Source organism: Galleria mellonella, unplaced genomic scaffold, assembly GCF_026898425.1.
Source record: "Galleria mellonella isolate WM207_F2 unplaced genomic scaffold, CSIRO_AGI_GalMel_v1 utg33, whole genome shotgun sequence".
In the NCBI taxonomy this organism is placed as follows: Eukaryota; Metazoa; Arthropoda; class Insecta; order Lepidoptera; family Pyralidae; genus Galleria; species Galleria mellonella.
In genome coordinates, this window is record NW_026442079.1 from 10,758,549 (window position 1) to 10,781,585 (window position 23,037).

The 23,037-nt window shown below is 31.0% G+C and overlaps 2 protein-coding genes across 8 annotated transcripts in view; one reads left to right on the forward strand and one right to left on the reverse strand.

The window, feature by feature from the left end:
• The window catches only part of LOC113518471 (kalirin), a 271,700-nt gene extending 257,864 nt beyond the window's left edge, over positions 1-13,836 (reverse strand). For 2 of the 4 annotated variants that reach the window (XR_008253032.1, XM_052896498.1), the window contains exons 1-12: positions 13,641-13,836; positions 10,837-11,049; positions 9,894-10,086; positions 9,165-9,278; positions 8,499-8,679; positions 5,749-5,975; positions 4,987-5,090; positions 4,715-4,866; positions 2,476-2,696; positions 1,806-1,886; positions 1,116-1,310; positions 391-513 (exon numbers count right to left, since the gene is read on the reverse strand). Coding sequence is in view for 3 of the 4 variants with exons in the window: in XM_052896498.1 (XP_052752458.1) it covers positions 391-513; positions 1,116-1,310; positions 1,806-1,886; positions 2,476-2,696; positions 4,715-4,866; positions 4,987-5,090; positions 5,749-5,975; positions 8,499-8,679; positions 9,165-9,278; positions 9,894-10,086; positions 10,837-11,018 (1,773 nt within the window). In the remaining variant the exon portion in view is untranslated. The remainder of the gene's footprint in view (positions 1-390; positions 514-1,115; positions 1,311-1,805; positions 1,887-2,475; positions 2,697-4,714; positions 4,867-4,986; positions 5,091-5,748; positions 5,976-8,498; positions 8,680-9,164; positions 9,279-9,893; positions 10,087-10,836; positions 11,050-13,640) is intronic. The other 2 variants (XM_052896497.1, XM_052896496.1) reach the window with 1 other exon arrangement.
• A 3,331-nt stretch (positions 13,837-17,167) lies between these two features.
• The window catches only part of LOC113518531 (E3 ubiquitin-protein ligase MYCBP2), a 162,209-nt gene continuing 156,339 nt past the window's right edge, over positions 17,168-23,037 (forward strand). For all 4 annotated transcript variants that reach the window (XM_031911492.2, XM_052896688.1, XM_031911494.2 and 1 more), the window contains exons 1-3: positions 17,168-17,306; positions 17,809-17,921; positions 21,418-21,667. In XM_031911492.2, the coding sequence (XP_031767352.2) occupies positions 17,830-17,921; positions 21,418-21,667 (342 nt within the window). In that variant the 5' untranslated portion in view covers positions 17,168-17,306; positions 17,809-17,829. The remainder of the gene's footprint in view (positions 17,307-17,808; positions 17,922-21,417; positions 21,668-23,037) is intronic.

Here is a 23,037-nt window from a genome sequence, read left to right on the forward strand (position 1 = left end):
TTTCTTCTTCTTATTTAGAAACAACCAGAGGGAAACTTTGTACAAAAGTCGTTTGCTTAGGTACCTCTGTCCCATTCGTGTTTCAACCATAAAGCAGTTGTGTTTGCATGGCTGTGTTTCGGTTTGAAGGGTGGGATATGGTGTGAATTTACAGGGTACAGAGGAATAACACCTGAGTCCTCAGGAATGGCAACGCATGGGAGGAGGGGGGGTGACATGGGCGAAACAGTATACTCTGTTATGTACCACTTTCCATCAGGTGGGCCGTCAGCTTGTTTGCCATTCTAAGTTGCATAAAAAAATAAAAAAAAAAGACAAAAGACTAAAAAACTTATTTTACCTAAATAAATTGTTGCCTAATAATAATAATCCTAAATAAACACTACTCACTTGTGCGACGTTTTCAAAATGTTCGTGAGATTTCTGGTATACTCTTGCTTTATGGAGATTCCTTCCTATTCCAGTATTCTTCTGCAAAAACACTTCGCCGTGATTCGCCAACCACTCCAACACCTACAATGGCATCTTATTAGAACTTATTACTCATTGTTCTTATAGCATCTATAAGTACAAATATAATTTAATCATAATATTAAAGACTGTGTGAATGATTCTTTTTTTTTATAATGTTTCCTCACTAATATGTTGATGACATCACTGGCACAGAGATTAAATAGATCGGATGAGTACATAATCCCTATAATGAACCCTTTTTGGTGATGTGTATCCGTCGTCTTTGGGGAAATCGATTATTCAAAACGGTTACCGTATACAAAAATTCAATAATAGTTTTTGTAGACATATATACAATATATTAATAGATTACAATAGATTTAGTGTAATGGCACCTCCGAATCGACTCTACTATTTACCTTTTATGGAAAAGGAGAGTTAATATTATAAATAAAGGAGTTAGTTTGATTATTTATTTATTACTTCTTCGGATCCGAATAACTTAACCAACCATCATAAAATTCGATGAGGAACATAGGCTATCTTTTAATGCCGTTCTAATAATATAACTGTCATACATGTAATCTGTGTAATAGAAGACAAAAGATACTTTTATTCCAGTTAATTAACCTGTAGTGTAATATACGTGGTTGTGTACATACCTGCCTACAATCCTCTTTGTACAGAAGCAACGCAAGCCTCTGGTGAAGCTTGAGCCTCGCCTGGTGGTACCTCGCCTCTAGCGCTCTGTGATGACCTAGTATCTGATGGATGACGGCTAACACGTGGTTCGCGCCCGAGCTGTAGTCGGCAGCGGGATCCCCACTACTGCCCGCTGTGCTTACTGACCCTTCGCTCTATTGGAACAACTCTTTGTTAGAATAGAAGGCATTACTGTTATGTCTCCCTTAACATTAAGAATTTTTACAAATAATAATAACTGACTGAAGAAGGTGATAAATTATCTATAATACAATATCTATGTATTGTAGTTACAGTATCTATATATTGCCTTAATAAAGTTGTCTATATTGAATATCGATTATCCAATATATAAATAAAAATCTCGATCGAAATTAATATAAATATCTGACTGGTACAGGCAATATGAAAATAGGTGATAACCTTTTTTCTACCATCAATGTTCAGAACTAAACGCAATATATAGATATTGGAATGATACCAATATTAACCATGCCTCATTTTAACTAGATTTTAGGCTGTAATATCATTTTAGTTACATCATCAGTAATAACTATTATAAAATTACAGAAATTATATGAATAAAAATAATCTTTAAAGGCATATATTGAATGACTTGTTTTCATTGTAGATATTAATGTAAATCTCACCATATCAGCGGGATCAGTTTGATGGCACACTTGAACTAAATGATCTAGTTGATACAACAATTTCTTACTCGTCGAATGGACCTGTCAAAAATGAAGAAAAATTTTAACACATCATTAGAACATGTCTGAACTAAATTCTTATTATTTCAATTATCTATTAGTTATTATATATAATGTTGAATCTAGTATAAGCTAACGCTGTGCGTAGCAATTAATGGTATACAATTTTAAAACAATTAATTATAAAATTCATTATATTTAATTTAATGTGAATTGTAATACTGTTGCTGTGCCCAAATAAATAAATAAATAAATAAATCTACTGAAATAAATAAGTGCAAGCATATTAAAACAACAAACTATCAATGTCATGAAAAATAACAACTCTGTACTTGAACAAATTAACATGAATACGCCTGTAAAATAATTATACAGGGATAGATTTTCTGTGTATGGAGTATCAACACTTTTTAGAACATAGGGTGCAAACGAGCATGCGACTCATCTGATGGTAAGCTATTAACGCCACCCATAGGCACCCATGATATCAGAAAAATCCTCACAACATATAATCAAGCCACTGATCATAATCAAGAAATGACTATATAATATTAAAAAAAAAAAGAAATTATATGTGTACACATTTCTAACTAAACTAAGGTAAAATTACCTCTGTATAAGCCTGACACATGTGTTCATACAGTTGCCTATGTCTCTGAGCATGTTGTTCCAATGCCCTCGGGTCGTTACAGGGCGCTCCGCCCTGACCGGTAGCCAGTTGTAACGCGACCGCGCATTGAGCGCCCCATCCGCTCACCGCCGACGCGTAAGCTTCTGCTTTGTGATGAAATACTACAGACAGCGACAGGACGGCTGAACGTTCTTCGAGTCCTGTGAAAGAGTGATAAAATTAAGTCTTATCAAGAAAATAAAATATTAGTTTGAAAATGCTTCTTCTAGAAAAATATCCATTAATCTTCTATGTAAAAACTGCATTATAATTTTTGGTTGTTTTTTTTATGCAACTTAGAATGGCAAACAAGCTGATGGCCCACCTGATGGAAAGTGGTAACCGTCGCCTATAGACATGAGCAGTACCATGGACATAACAAAGTACACTGTTTCGCTCATAATGTCATCCCCCATGCATTGCCATTCCTGACGGCTCATGGCACGAATGCCTATTAGCAAGCCATGTCTATTATATATTGTATTAATAAAAAATGATAAAATTTACTGGTGACTATATCACTCCTGACACTAAAATTAATACCGATTATGACCGTTCCTTCTTTTAGCATTAAAATAATTCCATAGACACTGAATTTAACCATACAAATTACGAAATAGTAACTGAAACGATATTTTAGCCACGCTATTTTAGTTTTACTTTTGTACAATTTTCGTCTAAAGAGAATGTAAAACTCGAAAAAATTAACTAGAGATTTCTTAATTAAAATTAATTTGATAATTTTTCTACAATTTACAGTGGTCCTTTTTATTTTATTTTCAGTAACATATTCTTAGTGAATATTAGTTTCCCATAACACTCGTTAAAAAGACTCCATACAAGTACAACTAATGAAACAATACATATTTTTTTAAATCCACAAACCATTTAGGTGTCTAATAGCACCAATAATAAATAAATATATATATACACATATACCCCTTACACATACATTTCTTTCTATGGCAATAGAAATCTAATAAAGTTACAATTAAAAATTATTTTCAGTACTATTTTTCACGCAGGACCGTTGAATACAATATGTAGTTGCATGCAATTAATTATGACAATGAATGAACATTATTGGTAATTTAGCACTACGCGTAATTATGTGTGAACGATTTCCCTGCTGATAATAGATATTTTATTAATTACAGAAATCATATGTATTCTATACTGATATCAAGTTTCTATTTATTAGATAATAGCATAAAAACTATTGATCCATGAAACCAACCATAGAAAGAAATAGAAAAATGATTACAACCTTTTTTTTAATTAATATTAACAAATGTCTAAAATAAAAAGGTTAATTTATTATTATAATTACATATCACACATTATTTTATTATTATGATTAAGTACATATTATGGATATACACCGTGTGGCCCTGGCATACAATGGGCCACTCCTTCCTTTCCAGTAAAAGTCGAGAGTTGGGTAGCAGCGTCCCTCTTAAAACTTCACCAAGGGCTAAATGCGGTTGCCAACCCACATGCCAAGCTTGGCAACTACTGGCAAAATCCTTCTTATGAAGAAGGCCTATGTTCAGCAGTTAATAGTTAACGGCTGATATAATAAAAAAAAAAATATCTGAAAACGAATTAAACAAATTATGTATAGAAATATCCACTTGTAATAAACTCTTGTATTTAAATCCCATCAGGAAGCAGTTTATCACGAAAGCATGTATTACGGTTAACGTGTATGCAAAAGTATTTTGTGTGCATTAAAAGATCTGCAAATTCATTCTTTTATTACATAAAATAAGTTTTGTTATAAAAAAATTAAATAAACTATGAATTTTCCACACATGGGTGCATAGAATATAGATTTTGCATATTTATATTCCATGTCCTTAACTTTTACCATTACACAGTAAAATATATTAATTTTATCCCATCTTGTTTTCTGTTTGATATATTGACTTCAATAACGCAGTAGTGTGCTTATTGCTTTGCATAATTGAGGCTCTAGGATTACTACCGTATTGAGTCAAATCACACACTTACATTTGGGTCTTCTAGGCTTACTCTTAGGAGTATGTTGCTAGGTTTCTCATAAGGTAGGATACCCTATAGTACCCCATATCAAAGACACGGCAATTGAGGTGTGAAGTGACACATATTTATTTATGTATTAAAATAAATCAATCATAATAGAGACAATCAATCATACCAGCTGATAGTTGTTTATATGCTCGTTCGAGACGATGCGCGAGTTGAGTAATGTGTGTTTCGGCGTAATGCCGCTTGTCAGCGAGACGTCGCGCGGCGGTCGTTACACGAGCGACGCTCGGCCGACCCCCACCGGTACACGCCGCCGCGAATCTGTAATTAAATATTTGTATTAACACTATACTTTCATCAAAACCCCGATTAACATGCATAGATAGACAAAAAAATCATACTCAAAGAGTATATGTAATATTCTTTATCTCATTTACAAACCTCGCATGTTCTTCCTGTAAGCGCTTAGCGGCTGTACATGACCTTCCGATCTCCACATACGTAGCAAGGAAAGCCGTCCGGTGGTTGACTATCCATTCGAGCATCTAATTAACAAAACAGGTCAATGTTAAGGTCTTATCCTTAAAACTTATATTTATTAGAATATAAATATTAACTGTTTCGAATACTATTTGCTAAATTGCAGCTGCACTTTAATGCCCTTATTTATGAAAATTAAAACTGCCTACGAATATATTTAAAATATTAATGTCTTTAAAACCTCGTTTTAAAAATTTTTATTTAAAAGGGAAAACATTTTCATAGCTAAATTATCCTATTTTATAGATACAGAGAAATACTAATTTTGACAATGGTAACTCATTTATGTAATTTAATGAGTCCCATAATAACAGCATATACAATAATAATAACAACCAATATAACATCTTTATTACAGACATTAATTAAAATGTACCATCATTTGTTTTTACAATTAAATAACCATTTTCCGTCAGACTGGCTATAGCCAGACATGCATAGACAGACAAAAAATCACTGTATTAAATATTAAATGTACTCTTTGGAGTACATTTAATATTTTTTATCGATGGTAGATATTATATAGATAAATTTTATATAGATGGTAAATAAGCATATATGCTTATTTACCATCTTTGCTTTCATTTCTCAGTTTTCATAAAAAAATAAATATTTAACTAATTGAAATGTCCTGATATAGAGAATACAAACTAGCAATGATACCTTTTCACAGTCTTGTTCGAACAAGCGCAACTGGAAGCACTGGTCGAGCTGCATCTTCTTGTGCTGCCAGAGTTTGTGTGCGTGCGCGTGCGCAGACCGCACCGCAGCGAGTTGCGCCCGGACCGCGCTCGGTGAACCGCAGTGGAACGCGGCCGCCTCGCCGCCGCTGCCGCTTGCCTCCGCACTCGCCGCTTCAGCTGCTTCCAACCGCTGAAGAACGCGTTCACCTGTACGACGAATTTTATATCATTTTTATGACAATGATGAATATTAAAGTGCGCCACCTACCATTAAACTTTTCTCTCAATGAACTCTATTTAAAAAAATATGTGAAAAAGATTAATTTACAATAAGACAGTTTTTTGTGTTACTTAATCCAATTATTTAGTATATATCTATAAAATATAAATAATGAAATGTGTCCTCACTTCTTTTCTTCTTAATTAAGAAGCGATTAAGCATATGAAACAATACATCGATGCATGAAAAAGTTGACTTAAAATAAAAGACTACATCAAGCCAGCTGGCTTGTAACTATTCGATAATTTTGATATTCGAATATTCATTGTTTTTTTTCTCAGGATAGTTCGAATAATATAAAAATTGTTTGTATTCCTTTATAAACAGAGTTATAAGGAACACAATGGACATGTTAGTAAATGAGTTAGTTCAGGCATATTCTGATATGTATAATCTCGTTAACTCAACAGTCATATGGAATGAAATAATGGATGGAAGCAGTAGCAAATGAGGCTTTATCAACGATATATAGAGTTAAAGTAACCTCACTGGCCATAACAAAATAACTTTATGTTAAGAACCCACACTATGTGAGAGTGCCTACGCTACCCCAAGGATATTTTATATTATCTCTGAAGAAGAATTGTTGTTTATAGAGGACACTCTAATTATCTTCCTATCGAGATGCTTCCTTAGACTTAACTAAGGTCTCTGCATCATATAAAAAATAACCAAAAACTTACAGAGTAAAGTAAACAAGCACTACCAACAACCTGGATTAACACATAGATTATTTTATATTCTAATTGGTTTTTAAACGGTAATTTAATGACCATTAGTTGAACCGTTAAAGCGCCAGGAGGCAACAAACAAATCCACTTTCACATTTATAATATTAGTAATAATAACGCAAGTAAATTCAACAAATACGTCTAATAAACATTTTCGAAAAAAAATTGTTACAAAATTAAATAACTATTATACACTAAAACAAGTAATACCATTGTCACACGCACACCACAAACAGTCAAAACACATTTCGGCAACTGGACGGTACTGTAACACTAAACACGAACATCCCTCGGCATGTTGTAATGTGTTACTGCGGCGCACGCGCTGAAACGCCGCGTTATACAATATGCACTTAGCCAAGGGCCGACTGGTTTGCAGCCGTTCAGCCATGAACGCTGAATAAACGTCCATCCACATAATCTTTACTAATATTATCAATGTGAAAGTGAGTTTATTTGTTACCTATTAGCCTCTTAATAACTGAACCAACTATGAAATTTGGTATATTATACTATATGGGATGGAGAACATAGAGATTACGTATTCGCAGTTAAAAGCTAGTAATAAAATATAAATAAATAGTAACCCATCCAGTAAAAATTAATCGTGAAAAAAAAAATAAAAATTATTTATTTTAGAACGCCCAATCATGTGTGTAAAACAAAAACAACTAATTTAACAGTCATTGTAAATCTTATCAATTATCAAAATTAAAATTGACAAAGTGATCGCGTAATATAAAAAAAATAATAATAAAGGAATACAAATATTTCTTTTTTTGAAAAGACGAACGCCTACTAAATAAATTAAGAGTCTAAATTTTATGGAATATGCAGATAAACCAGGGACACTACAGACAATACACATGTCCTGTAATATTAAATACACATATATTATTATTAATTTCTCAGTGTTAGATACATTTTCAAGGTATCCCAATATGTATAGGGACTGACCAGTGATCATAGGACAGAATTGTATACAGCAAAACAGAGTTGGGCGCTAGACTGACAACAGTCAAGGCAATGTAGGTCTCTGATTGCCCATTAGAGTAGTAAGTTTATAGATAATGGCTTCCATTTTCACTAGAGAATGTACCAGGAACGATGTGTATGAATAAGCCTTAATGACTCTGAACAATAAGCTGAACTGCATTATTTCGTAATAGATGCTTTTTCCACTAAGTCTATATTTGACGTGAATGTTTTATAATTAAAATAATGTTAAGATTTTTTATATCTTAATTGTTACAGTCACTTGTCTTCTACAGAATCTTTTTCTATGCAACTGAGAATGAATTGTCGCCTACAGACATGAGCAGTACCATGGAAATAACAGAGTATACTATTTCGCCCATGATACCCCCATGCGTTGCTATTCCTGAGGACTGTGCTCTATTCCCTGTAAATTCACTAATATCATCATCTGATAAAAGAATATGATACTATCACATAATTTCACTAATATTATAAAGGTAAAAATTTGTAAAGATATTTCTTATATTAATTCTACATTTAGCTGAACGGATTTAATAAAAACTTGGTATAGAGGTAGAACATTTGTTAAAGGAATATGTATGCTACTAATATAGACAAAACCCCAGGACACAACTGGAAAATAAAATAATAAGTGATTGTAGATAGAACTTTTACAGCAAAGTGGGAAATGTCCAAGTCACTAAGTTCAGATATGCCTGGACTAACCAAAATGATAATTACCCTGTGCCTCAAGTTCATCCACAGGGACCTTGGAGAGACGTTTGCTAATATCCGCATGTGCGTCAATGGCTCTCCTGGCACCCGTCACGTCATCAGCGAAATCGGCCCGAGCGACATCCTCTTGCAGATCGTCTAGCCTATCAAGCAGTTCACCTGCTTGCCACATCAGTTCTTCGAGTGCCTATTTAACAGGTAAAATATTTATTTAAACTGTTAAATATTTACTTACCACTTGAGTTAAATTTAAAAACTGACATATTTTTTGCTTAAATTTGAATACTTTCTTCTCACTTACAAATAAATTATTAAATAATTTAATATTACTAGTTTTAAAATGGAAATGAATGCTGCTGCTACTTAGTGAACATTGATAGTATGACATGAGCAGCACCTCTTCAACTGACAATCAAATGTTTCACTTGCAATGTTTGTATAACATTCATTTCATAGCAATTGTTTGTAATAAGTACTGCAGAATACTTTGATGTTTCAAAGTGATATGAAGTGTAATGACGTGGGTTATTTTATTATTTTTATTATAGACTCACAATTTTTAACCATCAAATCTTTATTAGTAGAAATATGTTAAAGTAACCACTATAATGTATTTGATATTAACGCCAATATTTTTAGAACGATTTTTGCAACAGAAAAATTTGTACTAACCAATCTTAAGTCAATCCACTGTGAATGATCATACGGTAGAGTGCCGTCTAAATCTGCTGTCATTTGGGAACTATCTATAACTTTTGGTAGTGCTTCTAAGCTAATCATTGTTGTCTGAAACCAAAACAGTTAAATGTATCAACATTACAATTAGTCCAAGTACATGTTCAAATTTTTCATCAGTAACAGCAGTAACAGTAAAAATTCATCTTATAATACTAATATATTAAAATTATATTTAAATTATGTCAGCACATAAAAGATATTTATATGGAGAAATATTAATATGGAGGGTCTTAATGGAACCAATAGATGCCAAAATTATATTTTTTAGAATTTTCTCTGTCTATCGTTCTGGCATCATGCGAAAATTACTGTACCAAAATAGATGTAGTTTTCATAGTTGTGACCCTAAAGGTCGAACTCAACCCCTAAAGCATATTTTATCAGTACCCCTTAGAATAGTGGTCAAAATTAATTATCATTTATTTTTTCGTACTTCTGACATTCACGATAAGAAATAGCAGTCAAAAAGCTAGTATACATATAAAATTATAAAATCTATGGAGTTATTGTAACCATAGTGTTTTCACTTTCTTTACCATTGAGAATTCAGCTTGAAAGAACGGGGCAGTATACCACAATAGCTAAAACATGTTGGATATTTATTTTTATTTTTAGTTTTTATGAATATGAGAAATTTAATTAGCTAATTTTAGTTTTACTTACATCAAACTTGTACTTATGGGCTCCTATAGTAGTGCGTTGCTTCTGCCAAAAATTGTCCGGCTTTACAACTAGTGCCTGGTGGACGGATGATGAGAAATGTTCTTGGAGAACCTTTAAGATTGGCTTTATTGCTGCCCATGCTGAACCTCTCATATCTATTAAGATTGTAAAGCCATGTGATCTGACTGAATCACTGCAAAAACAAAACATATTATCATAGACTCCATGATACATTAATAAATATAATTGCTTTGCATAAGTTTCAGATTCGAATCTGGTTTAAGCCAATTGGTGAAACAACCTTTTTTAAAATTAACTTTAGTCTGGGTATTTTTAGTGGTATTCTGAGATGTTTACTGGATTGGTGAAACAAGTCTTTCATAACAAAACACATCTTAGAAAACCAGGCAATTAGTATTATTGTATGCCACTTATTTATTTGCTAGCTGAACTCAGGCTATCCCCACGTGAATTACGATTAATGTATGAATTCTATATATCCTGTATAATGATCCTTCTCTGTACTAAAACCCTTGTTAAAAAGTTTACTATTGTAATCTTTTAGAGGAAACAATAAAGATATCTATTTAAAACCCATTTAATATTTTTTTAAAATTAGAATTCACAAAGATTCCAAGGGCTTTATAAAATTAATTTATAAAATAAAAGCAACAATTTATAAAGTTCATACCCATAAAGAGCCTGAAGTTTTTTAAAATCACTTATTTGTATGATAACATAGGCATTTATCTCAGAATGCATTTACCATATAAATTTGGTACCTTGTTGCATCAATGCCTATTAGTTTAGTAAAAATAAAATTACAAAATGTACTATTGAATTAATTTTGATACACAATACTTTTTTTGGATAAGAGAATTAGAGATCTTTCTATCTCAATAAATGTAGAGCCATGTAGAATTGAATACTGCTATAATTTTACCTGGGTATACTGATTAAATAATGGAGCAGGCGCCTATAGTCATCTGGGGCGACGCGATCTCGCCTCGAATTGGCCGGAAACCATATAATGGGGCCACCGCGGCGGTCCCGTCCACCGGTCAAAGCCGCCACCCGCTCCTGCAGTAGCGGGAGAACATCCAGGGCTCGCGCCCCAACCTCCATCGCTGCCCCTCAGGGACCGCCCTAGAGAAGCCTGTTTCAACAAAATATATCAATGTAAGTAACTTATAGTAAAAGAATTTAATTTTGGGAAATTCATGAACTCTTTTTTATGATATTTTATGGTTTCATGAGTACATACAATTATATTTAAATAAAAGTTCTTTTGCATTAGCTAGACTTTATGTATCACCTATACTATGACACTATAACTGACTAATAAGTGTAAGCAATTCACCCTTATTATGAACCCTATGCTGTTAGCATGGTGCTGCTCATATCTATATTTTACATCAAATAGGATGTCAGCATTCCATATTCAATAAAAAAAAAACCTTAATTATTGGCATTCATACAATTTGCCATGTGAACCCGGAATAGAATTCCACCTCTTCCTTTCCCATGGGTGTTGTAACTAGGTGCTCATCCCTCTTAACACAACACCAAAGCCTAACTGTGGTTGCCAACATGCCTGCCAAGCAAAGCAACCACTGGCAAAACCCCCCAATAGGGGGATGCCTATGTTCAGCAGTGAACAATGGCTGATATGATATACAACTGACTTAACTGAAATGTGGAAATCAAGAAATAGACTAACTTACATAGATAAACCTTGAAAATATTATCTTTTGAGTAGTTATGTAAAAATCTACTCTCAGTAAACTATAAATAGCAACTAATATTCCTAATAAATTACTTGATAATCAAACATGTTACACATATAACTAATTCATAACTAACAATGTTGACAATATTTGATTGATACTTAAAAGTGATAAACAAATCAATAATCGTTTTAACAACAACAAATTAAGAGATAAAAGCATATAAATGTAATAAATGTCATATTCATATAATACATAAAACAATCATATGGTTTTATATGTTATTATAAAACATTCATTGTAAATACAATATGGTATTCAATTTATGATTGCTATTAATACACAAGCATGCATTTACTGATTTATTTTTGAGTGCATGAATATAAAAGTAACATTGATTAGCTTTATTAACAATATAATTTTAAAAATAAGAACTTGATTGACTGACATATGGCGATAAGAATAACAGTATTAACTGTTGTACCACATACACTATGGTTACACATCACAAACCACAGAGAATAAAACATAAACATATAAAAATAAAAATAGACACAACTGTATTTCCCTGATCGGTTAATCAATAGTGTTCATTAACTATTATCGTTATAGTAAATGTAGAAAATTATACAAGAAAACCATAAAATTGAAATAAATAATAGATAGATACTGTGATGTATAATTTTATATTCAGCACAATTAATAAATAATCTCAGAATATCTTTTAATTGGGAACATACTTTAAAAATAACACAATAAATAAATAAATTTTTTACATTATAAACTATAATTTTGATAAAATAGCATGCCAAGAGTTAAATAAATATTATTATTATTTAATGGTATAATAAACTATGAAATATATACATACATATTACTATTATTAACTAGAATTTTTATTATTTTGTGGAATTATGATACACTCTTACTAGAACATATTCTAAAACTCTTTAAAATAATATTAAAGGCCTTTAGAATATCTTATAATATACATATTTGACACTAGTTGTCAGATATATATTCATGTACTCTCTACATGCACAAAATTGTGGCTAATATCTTATTGGAATATTTTCTATAGATTTTAAATAATATTTGTGAATAAATATTACAAAAATATATACTAAAAATCATGTATTAATATAAATATTTTTAGAATAAATAAAGAATATTAGATAAATGATAGGGACATATAATAGAATATAATAGAATAAATGTCTATTACTTTTTAATTATAACAATATACATATATTTTTATATTTATAAATATTGTTTATATTACAAGTTATAAAGGTTGAAATGTTTATAATTTATTAAAGACATCATAGGAATGTTGAATATTTCCATTATTAATTCATAAAACAACAACAGATTCAAAAACCAAAAATATCTAATATATATTGTTTAAAGTGACTGCTTTCCTAATATTATAAATAAATCATTTTACTAGAATTCTAGGCTACTAATGTTTACACTAGTCAAATATAGTTCAATGAGTAATTTAACTAAGATTTTGTGTTTTTCATTGACATGAATAATTTTCCCAATCGTCTTTTTAACCAACCCAAACCATCTTTTTAACCAGTCTTATAACATTGGTCAAGATACAGTTGAATTGACCTATGATAGAACATAATTTCTAATTCGTAAGACGCCATCAGATCATCACAAAGAAATTTTACTGCTGTGGGTGCATACCATGAGTAATAGAAAGCATGTAAAATTATACTTTTTATGCAATAGCTTACAGTTAGAATATTTTATTGGCAGGAAACAAAGATTTCAAGTCGTTAAACGAAAAGAAGCGACCAACGCTAAGGTGACCGATGGATCATACGGACGTCAAACACAATGAAACAGTTCCACAAATGCTTAAGAGAACAAGCTGCACAACAATTGTAAGCAAATTAAAACCTACTCAACATTCCACAAGATAATTTTAATAAACGTTGATGACAAATTATGGCAGATATAGCTACCTATGTCACAACAAATAACCTCAGTATCAATTTGAACTAACCGTGATGACTCAAAGGTGTCAATTAGTCAGGTATAAAAGGTTCGGCACGCATTATTGTCACTGTTATTTTTTCGTCTAAAATATTTGTAAAAAATATATTCATTACTGCCCTAAAACTTAATAAAAACACACAAACTGGACACAAAATGACACAGAAACTGTAACGAACAACCACAATGGCGCGCTAGGGTCGTCAACATAAGTTTAACTAATGAAAACCGATTTCATCCGATAAACGTCAAAAACTAATCAACGCTTTGGTAAGAAATTAAAGATACCAATTTTGTTTCTGAATAGCAGAAAATATTATAAAATGAAATTCATTATATTCATCATCCTCATACTGATTTTATATTGGGGTCGACATAATATGTTTTTTTTTTCTCTTTTATTATATATATATCATTTTTTACAATGTAAAAAGACAATAAAGATATTAATGGACTATGTAAAATTTACATAGTCCATCAATGTCTTTATATGTCTTCATCTGCCCTTATAAACATGCTCCTCATCCTTGAGCATTTCATGTCTATATCAAGATAGACAGTTACAGCTTATCATTTCTACCATTGGCGCTAGTTTCATACTTCCTCTAATATTATTATTATCATGTTTTCATATCGTTTATCCAAGCCTAAACTGAATAACTTGCTGAATAAATTAGAACGACTTCAAAAAATTTTAGTAGATAAAAGAGTATGTAAAATCATATTGAAAAACATGTAATTGAGTTTGCAAGACAGCTGAGTCCTTGTACTACAGTACATTGTAGAATAATTAATAATTCTATAAATAAAATTAAACCTATTTGGATAAGGCTCATGATAATAAAATTGTTTTAAATATTAATAATATAATTAATATCAGTATTAAAGGTACAGAGAATTTTTACTAATATACCATTTGCAATCCTTTCGTATCTGCGGCTGAAGCTTTAGTAACGGGAAATGTTAGCAAGCCATCAGCTGTATTTAGTTTTATGCATATAAAGTAGATATATAAAAAAAAAAAAAATTAAATTACTTGATAATAAAAAAAAAACTGAGGATTTGTGGGGTATATCCAAATATATCTATTTATCTATTAAAATACTTGGTAGTATAATTGAAACTATTGCGCCGTCTCTAGCTTTTATTTTAATACGTACGCAGATGACGGTAAGTTTTCTAATGTAATGAAATTTACTAAAATTATACCGGTTTTTCAAGATGATCCAGTAAATTATAGGTCCATTTCTGTTCATCCTGAATTGAATCAAATTTTTGTTTAAAATTATGTTAAATCAATTAGTTAATTATTTTAATTTAAACGAATTAATTCATAACCTTCAATTTGAATTTTGTAAAGAGCGATCAACTATCCATACAGGTGCAAAGTTACTAAAACACATTTGTACTGACTAAGAAAATAAAAGGGATGTGATTGGCGTGTTTTTATGATCTATATTATCTCCGATCGTATGGATCATCGTATTGGAGACATTGCTGAAAAAAAAAAACTATCTTTTTATGATGTTTTAAAGACAATGGTTTAAACTTAATTGATTCATATTTGTCAAATAGTGTTCAAGATCTTGAAGTAAATAGCATTACATCTAACGCATCACTTGTGTCTCAATGGGTGTACCTCAAGGGTCTATTCTGGGGCCTTTCATGTTTTTAGTTTATTTATGTATTTAACTCTTGATTACACCAGTAACATAAAAATAAACAACGTAAATAAATATAAACAATCAATATTATTTATTAAACTACTTATAACAAATAATATATACTACATATACGTACAAATATAAATTTATACATAGTACAAAGAAGGAAATACTCGTATAACAAATCCAGGTAAAATATTACAGAAGAAAGTTAAAGAGTGAAACAGTGAAATAAAATGTTGTCCTTTAAACAAAACTAAGGATTGGGCACTCCGTATAGAAGATAGTAGCGAGTTCCATAGGCGTCACACAACCTGACCGGAGAAGGATTTGATATAGTATACGGAGTTATGTCAAAGAGTTTTCGAAGATTATTCGAGGTACGCGAAACATGACTATGCACGTCACCGAGAAATATAAATTTATATTAACGATCTCGCTTTTGTCATGCAACATAGATGTAGCATAGTATTGTTCGCAGATGACGCTTCTTTAATTTTTAATGTTGATTAACCATAAATTATGATGAACTAAATAATAAAATAATTCCATAATACTTTTTTTCATTTCTAATAAAGGTTTTTTGTTTGAACAATCCTGTATGTGGAAAATGTATCCCAATCACAGTTTCTATGAGCATATGAATTCTTATCATATATTAAATTAAATAATATTAGTCTACATGCATTACTTGTAGTTAATCAAGTTTTTTTTTTTAATATTATTCAAAACTTCCGTCATAATAACATTTCAGTATAAAAATATTTGATTTTATACCGAAAGGTGCAAATAAGCATACAGCATGTCTTGTGATAAACAGTCACTGTAGATATCCGCAACACTAAGGGTATCACTTGTAAACATTTGTATATTAATATTTCTACCCTACTTTTCCTTTTAGGGATACAAAAAAGTCAAAAGATGTATGTTTATATTTTTGTTATATTAAATTTAAATATTTTTACTTCAAAACTAACGAACTTACTATGTCAACTTTCAAGCCTCATTTTATACAAATGTTTCCACACCATTCCTTCTGATTGGGATTGAAATTCTAAAATCGACGAAATATACATTTATTTTTGCTGGAATATTAAATTTTATTTTATTTACTTCAAAAAGAACTGACTCTCATATGTACCGCCAACCTTTCTTTGACCCTCTTAATGGGCAGATTTTAAAAAATGATGAAATAGATATTTATTTATTTCTAAATAGAAATTTAATAGAAAATATAAATTTTTGTATACAAAACTTCGTACTTCTAACTTTGAAAACAATTGTTTATCCCTTATTTTACTTTTTAAGGAGTGGAAGTTCTTAGATCATAGATGTTATCATTTATTTATCATACACAATTTAACAAAAATTAAACAAAACAACATGGACGACGAAAAAAACTGCAGACCAATGAGTTAATACGTATTTAGTGAATATAAGTTACGTGAAATAGGTGGTACCGTTATGCACGTCAAGTGCATTGAAATTATTCTTCTAAGCATAACTATAATTTTTTTATTATATTAAAACGAAAAATTCTGGAAAGAGTGTCCATTATCTATAAATAATTCTTTAATTTTATTATTCTACTAATATAAAATGCCGAATTTATTATTTAAAATAGATATTGAAATCGTTCTTTTATTTTACTAATTAATACCATAAAATATTTTCAATTAACAAAATAAACTTATTTTGTGTAAATAACTAAATTGATTAAAATAATTGTTCTTATTCCTTTCATTATGCTTTAATCGAAACTTTCTTTGATTCGAGTAATTAACAAAACTAAAGTCAAATGTTTATAATCGATTATTATAAATATCATACGATTCTAGCCTTGGCCGCCGGTTTTTACTATCTTTATCGTTTCGCTCAAACACTACGCGCCAATCGTTATTGATTTTTGATATTGCCGCAAACTTCTGCGAAAACCTGTTCTATTAAATAAAATTGAAGAAAAATAATTTTATTATGTGAAAATAAAGACAATGTGGCTACTGAAAATTAAGGTATATTTTAGCAAAGTTCAAATTGATGGCTGTATAATTACTACAGAAATATTGTTGCAAAGTGCGGTGTAAATTTACAGAAAAACGTCTATGAAAAAAATTTATTATTCTATTATTAAATAGCAGAAACAGTGTCGAATTATAAATTTATTTTCTTATAGCGATTGCGAATCTTTGTATGTTAAGAATATTGTGTTGTTTTTATTATTTTCTCATATAATTCGTAAAATAGTTTCGTCGTGTAAGCGGTACCAATGGATACAATATAAGAAAATAATTGATAGCATTTACCTGGTGTAAATGTTAAATTATAGTTAATAAACAAAATGCATTTGTTTTTTATTAACCTTTTCGAATATTTTTTGTGGATAAATATTTATTCCTATTATTAGCTACTAAGCGATTGTTTGTGTTGTTTTATGCAAATAATGCGAATTTTTTATTTATGTTTTTAAAAATATTTACAATATTTAGAATTCGTTCCATAATCTTATATTTTCAGAACTAAGGGCTATCTACCAGCATGGCTTTGAAGGCACAGGTGCCAGAGCTAAAATGCATGGAACCGGAGAATTACAGAAAATATTTCCGTGCATTATGCTGGAGTGGCACAAGGTATGGTATTGATTGGGAACTGTTTGTGTTATAAAATAAATAATATTGTATAAGCAATATCTTGGTCATTCTCATGACGACAGTCTGAAATAGGGTAGTCAGGGAGGGATGAGTTTGTAAGTAATGCAAATTACCAGTCTCGTTGCTAGTAATATATCCTATCAATAAGAAACCATCATGCTGAATTCCAGGTTTATTCTTTACAGTGGGTCAACTGACCTGCATTTTAATTTTCTTCTAGCATCCTTCATTAATGTTCTGCCAGTGTCTTATATTAGCACAGGCAAGATTACAATTCTCATCGATTAAAAAAATAGTGTGATCAAGCGGGAAAGATTATTATTAATCAGGAAGTTTGTTCTTATACCTAGTAATATGATCACCATGTGGTCTCTCCCTGGAAACCATTTCAATTAATTCTATGCTGGACTATGTGAATTTGCTATGATGGGCAAACTAACCTGCTTTCATCGTTATCAATTATTTCTCATTGGTATTCCGCCAGTGTATATCTTTAGTGTTTTATTTTCTTTTCTGGGGTAACCATTTATTATCATCCAGTAAAAAAATAGGATATTCAGAGAAAGAAAAGGGATTGTCAGTAATGAGGACTAGTGGTTCTACTACTAACAATATATCTGGTCAGGGCGATCTCTACACAGTTTCCCCTGCAAAACGTTTCGGTTAATTTTTGATAAATTGGTTATGATGGGTTGATAGATCTGCTTCCAACTTTAACAACCCACCCCTCACTAGAACTCCGTCATCATATACCAATAGGGCAGATGTAGTTACTATTTTCATATAAATATTTTCCGTTGGTTGGGTGTCAGCTTGATTGCTATTGCTATGTATCATAAAAAAAATTAAAGGTAGGAATTTGAAACTTACAGTCTACAGTTTACAGCTGTCATTTTATATACAACAAACATAAATTAGTACAGGAACAAGATTCTGAAATTTAGGATTTTCTCAATTAAATAGACTTGATATCTCATTATATGACAGAATATATAGAAATAACTATAATAATAAGTAGAATAAAAATAAATTCAATAAAATATGATATCTAATTCCTAGTCCACCACATACATTCACATACAAATCTATAATTGAAGTTTTAAATTTGTATGTGAATTTATAAATTTGAGTTTGTATGTAAATCATCAATTTAAAAAAAAATATTTTTATCCATTTATTTTTTTGTTTGTATATTATACACACACACACACACACAGAAATAATATATTAGAGAATTTTACAGTCAATTTATTAAACTTTTAAGTACACTGGCATAACAGCCAGATGATGGGAAGGAAATAATGAACAGACGTAAATATTACTGTTACTTAATTTTATACAAAGAAAAGCTTGTCCTGATATCTAAAATTAAATATATTTTTTTAAATTATTATTTGCCAGAGTCTCTCATCGAATGTAACAGAACATCATTAACCCTTTCCTAGCGAATATACCAAAAATAATGAAAAACAAAGTTTTTATGATTCTGTATGGATAAGGGGTAGTAAAGAAAACTAATATTTTTTTTTTCAGATTTATTTATTATATCTAGATACTATTTTCGTAACCTAGACTTATAAGTACCATCAGAAACTTTAGGTAAAAAAAGGACTGATAAAATAGAAACATTAGATATTTATTTTTGGCTCAAATAATAATAAAATTAAAAAGCAATTATACATTAACATCGTGATATTCTGTAAAACAATTCTTTTTTTTCATTTATGCACAAAAATGTATTGCAGTGAGAACATTTTGAGTGAGGTTCTGACTGCACTTTCTTCATGCTGCATACTTCACATCGCCCTCTATTTGGCACAAACGTAGGCCAATGTACACCGCGGTTTCCTAATCGAACGTCTTTCAACGTTGAGAAGCCAGTTTTGCGCCTTTTAGATGGCCCAGGACTAAGCACAGGGTCTTTTGATATGAAAGGTCTGATTTTATATAATTTATCTTTGCAATTGGAAGGCATTTGCGTGTTGTCATTGCAATGAAGATGGCTCAAAATAGCTGCAAACCTATCTCTAGGCATAGTTTTACAAATCAAGGGGTTATTCAAATCAAGTGCCGATGAATAATGGTCTGTCCATGAAGGCCGAGTGTTGTACCCCATATAGAAGTTCATTCCGATAAAAGCCAGTAGTTCTTCTTTTTCAAGTTGAGAAATTTATTTCTTTGTGTTGCATATAAATTACTTTGATACATAATATTATCCAGTACATCACTAATCAGGACTAAAAAAATGTCAGTCGGCGTAGTGCATTCAGCAAAATATTCGTCAACGACCCCCATGTTTGCAGAATATTCTGGTAAATACGTTTCCACATCACGTTTCTTCCATTTACGATTAGGCTCATGTTTTGTTTTTTTGGATTGTGCATCTGTTGACGTAACAGTTTCCTAAGCCGGTAAATTATCTGGAATAGTGTTAGGAATAGAATATACAATTAGCTCTTGGTCTATTTCCCTACTAGGATCTTCTGTCTCATATCCTGTAGTAGGTTTAGTTTGGCTCAGAATATATTCTTCTAATGCTGCCTCAAAATTTTCATCAAAATTGCTAGTTGAGGGTAGTCGTTCTTCGCGAAAGGTTTCTTCGTCAGAAAATTCCACATCTGAAGTGTCGGCACAGTCTGGAAGATCTTCCATAAAAAGATCTTCTATCAAAGCTGTATTCTTTGAAATATTCATTATAAAAATCTGTAATATAAGATAAACAAATATCATAATATATTCGATCTAATTTACAAAAAACAAACCATAGTCACTGACGGTACTCATAAGTCCTGGTACATTTTTATCGTTATTTTAGCTCTAAAATTTAAATTTATAACTAAAACAATATTAATTTTATAGTTAAAACTACAATGTAATATATTAATATAAAACAATAAGACTTACCTCGTTTATTCTATTTTTAAATATTTTCTAAAACAAAAGCAATCTGCAGTTCTCAAATCCGAAACAGGTCGAAACTTGAAAGTGTCACTTGCTAGCGGTAAATAGGCAAAATTGAAATAAATCACTGTGATTGGCTAGCGTAGTAGTACTTGAAAGGATCCTTAATGTCAAATATGGAATGCGCGATCGTATTATCGAAATAATGGATGGGGAATCACCCGATACAAATTTGTACCGTCAGATAGGAAAGAGTTAAGCCCGTTCTGTTAATAAGTCATTTCCAATAGCTATATATTTTATTAAATTTTTAATTATTAATTAATAATTAAATTATTAATTCACTCTTGCGCCACCTGCCCTTTTCTATTTGTTTTCCTTTAACTAAAGGTTGTCTGTAAGAGATTGCCCTAGCGATAAGACCGCCTTTTGTACCTTTATGTGTATATTTCAATCTGTATTTATGTTATTGTATTTCACTTGAATTATTCACTTGTCATTGTATATTTTTATTTATGGTGCAATAAAGAGTTAAATAAGTAAATAAATAAATAAATATTCATTTCCATTTTAGGAAAATAGAAAAGAAATCACGAAAATTGGGTAAGAAAGAGAAGCAGCGTAGACAGAAAGCCGCGAACGCGATACCCATGTGTTATGCGCCGGCACTTCTCGGTAACCCGTCGCAGTTTGCCGTCTTCGCCAGCGTACGCAAGTCCATCTTGGCCCGATGGCGCCATCTCCACGGCACTATCTCCGAGTTATCTGACGACAGTGATAATGAGGAATCTTCACAACCAACTACAGTATCCAAATTGCCTAAGGTATTTTAGTGGTCTTGAATAAATTATATATTACAATATCAAAGCTAATCTAGTGCTAGTGTATTTTACTGGTGCAAATGTAAAGGAAGGAAAACTAGAGATACAATTCTGCACTACAACCAAGCGTTTTTGTCGGGAGAGACTCTTTATCTGACCTCAATAGTGGGATATTAATAAGTTGCAAAGGAACACAATTTTTTTAACATATCTACAGGTTTATTATTATACGAATTTTAGTAAAAATATAGGCTCTGATATAGCTGCTTTCTGGGGGACTAATGATCACCATCATTTACCGTTACAAAACTCTATAAAAACAAATAATCATACTACTAAAACTACAACTAAAATAAATATATTAAAAAGGGAATGTATAGAATGACAAGACATGGCAGAAGTAATTCTTTTATAAAATTTTCTAAATTCTATTTTTAAAAAGTGTGTGCGTCAACATTTAACACAAAGTTAATCACGACATCTAAAAAAAAAATTATACTGCTGCATGCTCTTCAAGACATATATTGATCATAATGAGATTCAGCAAAGTGCATACGAGAAAGACAGTATAGAGAAACACAAAGAGTTTATACATTAAAGGAGAAACTAAAAAACAGTTCAGGATTGAGTTTCTAATCAAATCTACTTAAGGAAATTATAGGAATCTCAGAAAGAATTGCTGTATTGGATATTAAACTCCTAACCTACCGACACAGTTGGTTAATTGCATCAGTATATACTCCCGTCGAATTAGCAGATGTAGCTGTTAATTTAGTAGCAACACCTCATCTGTACGTATGAAGTAAAGAGCCACAACTTATTAGTTATCTCTTTACTTAATATATCTCGGCCACTCAATTGGTTCATATCATGAATTGACTGCAATGAGTTTACTGTTAATGAACCGAACTCTGGGTGAAGAATTGTTCACTCTGTCTGTAGTGGATAGAAAGTCATTTGGGCTTTCTTTGAACTAGGATAGTAATAATAGGCAGTTTTGGCAAATATAAGTTTTAACGTGCCCTGAAACTAGCCGGCCTAGTTTGGTTTCATGTAAAATAGATTTTCCTATTTCTAACTAGAATCTTTTCTGACTCAATAGATTCCAAAATAAATCAGCATCAATAATTAAATATTCTCGGCATAACGCGGAAAAGTTAGGGTTGCACAACATAACAACAACATTAATTGGAATATGAAGACCCGAAATATATGTTAGTATATGGCACGTCGTTAGTAATAAATGGCAAAATAAAACATTGAATAGTCTGTAGTTACTGATATTAGAGTGACATCACACATCTTACTAACGTGTCATCATCGTCATCATATCAGCCTTTAACTGTCCACTGCTGAACATAAGCCTTTTCCTT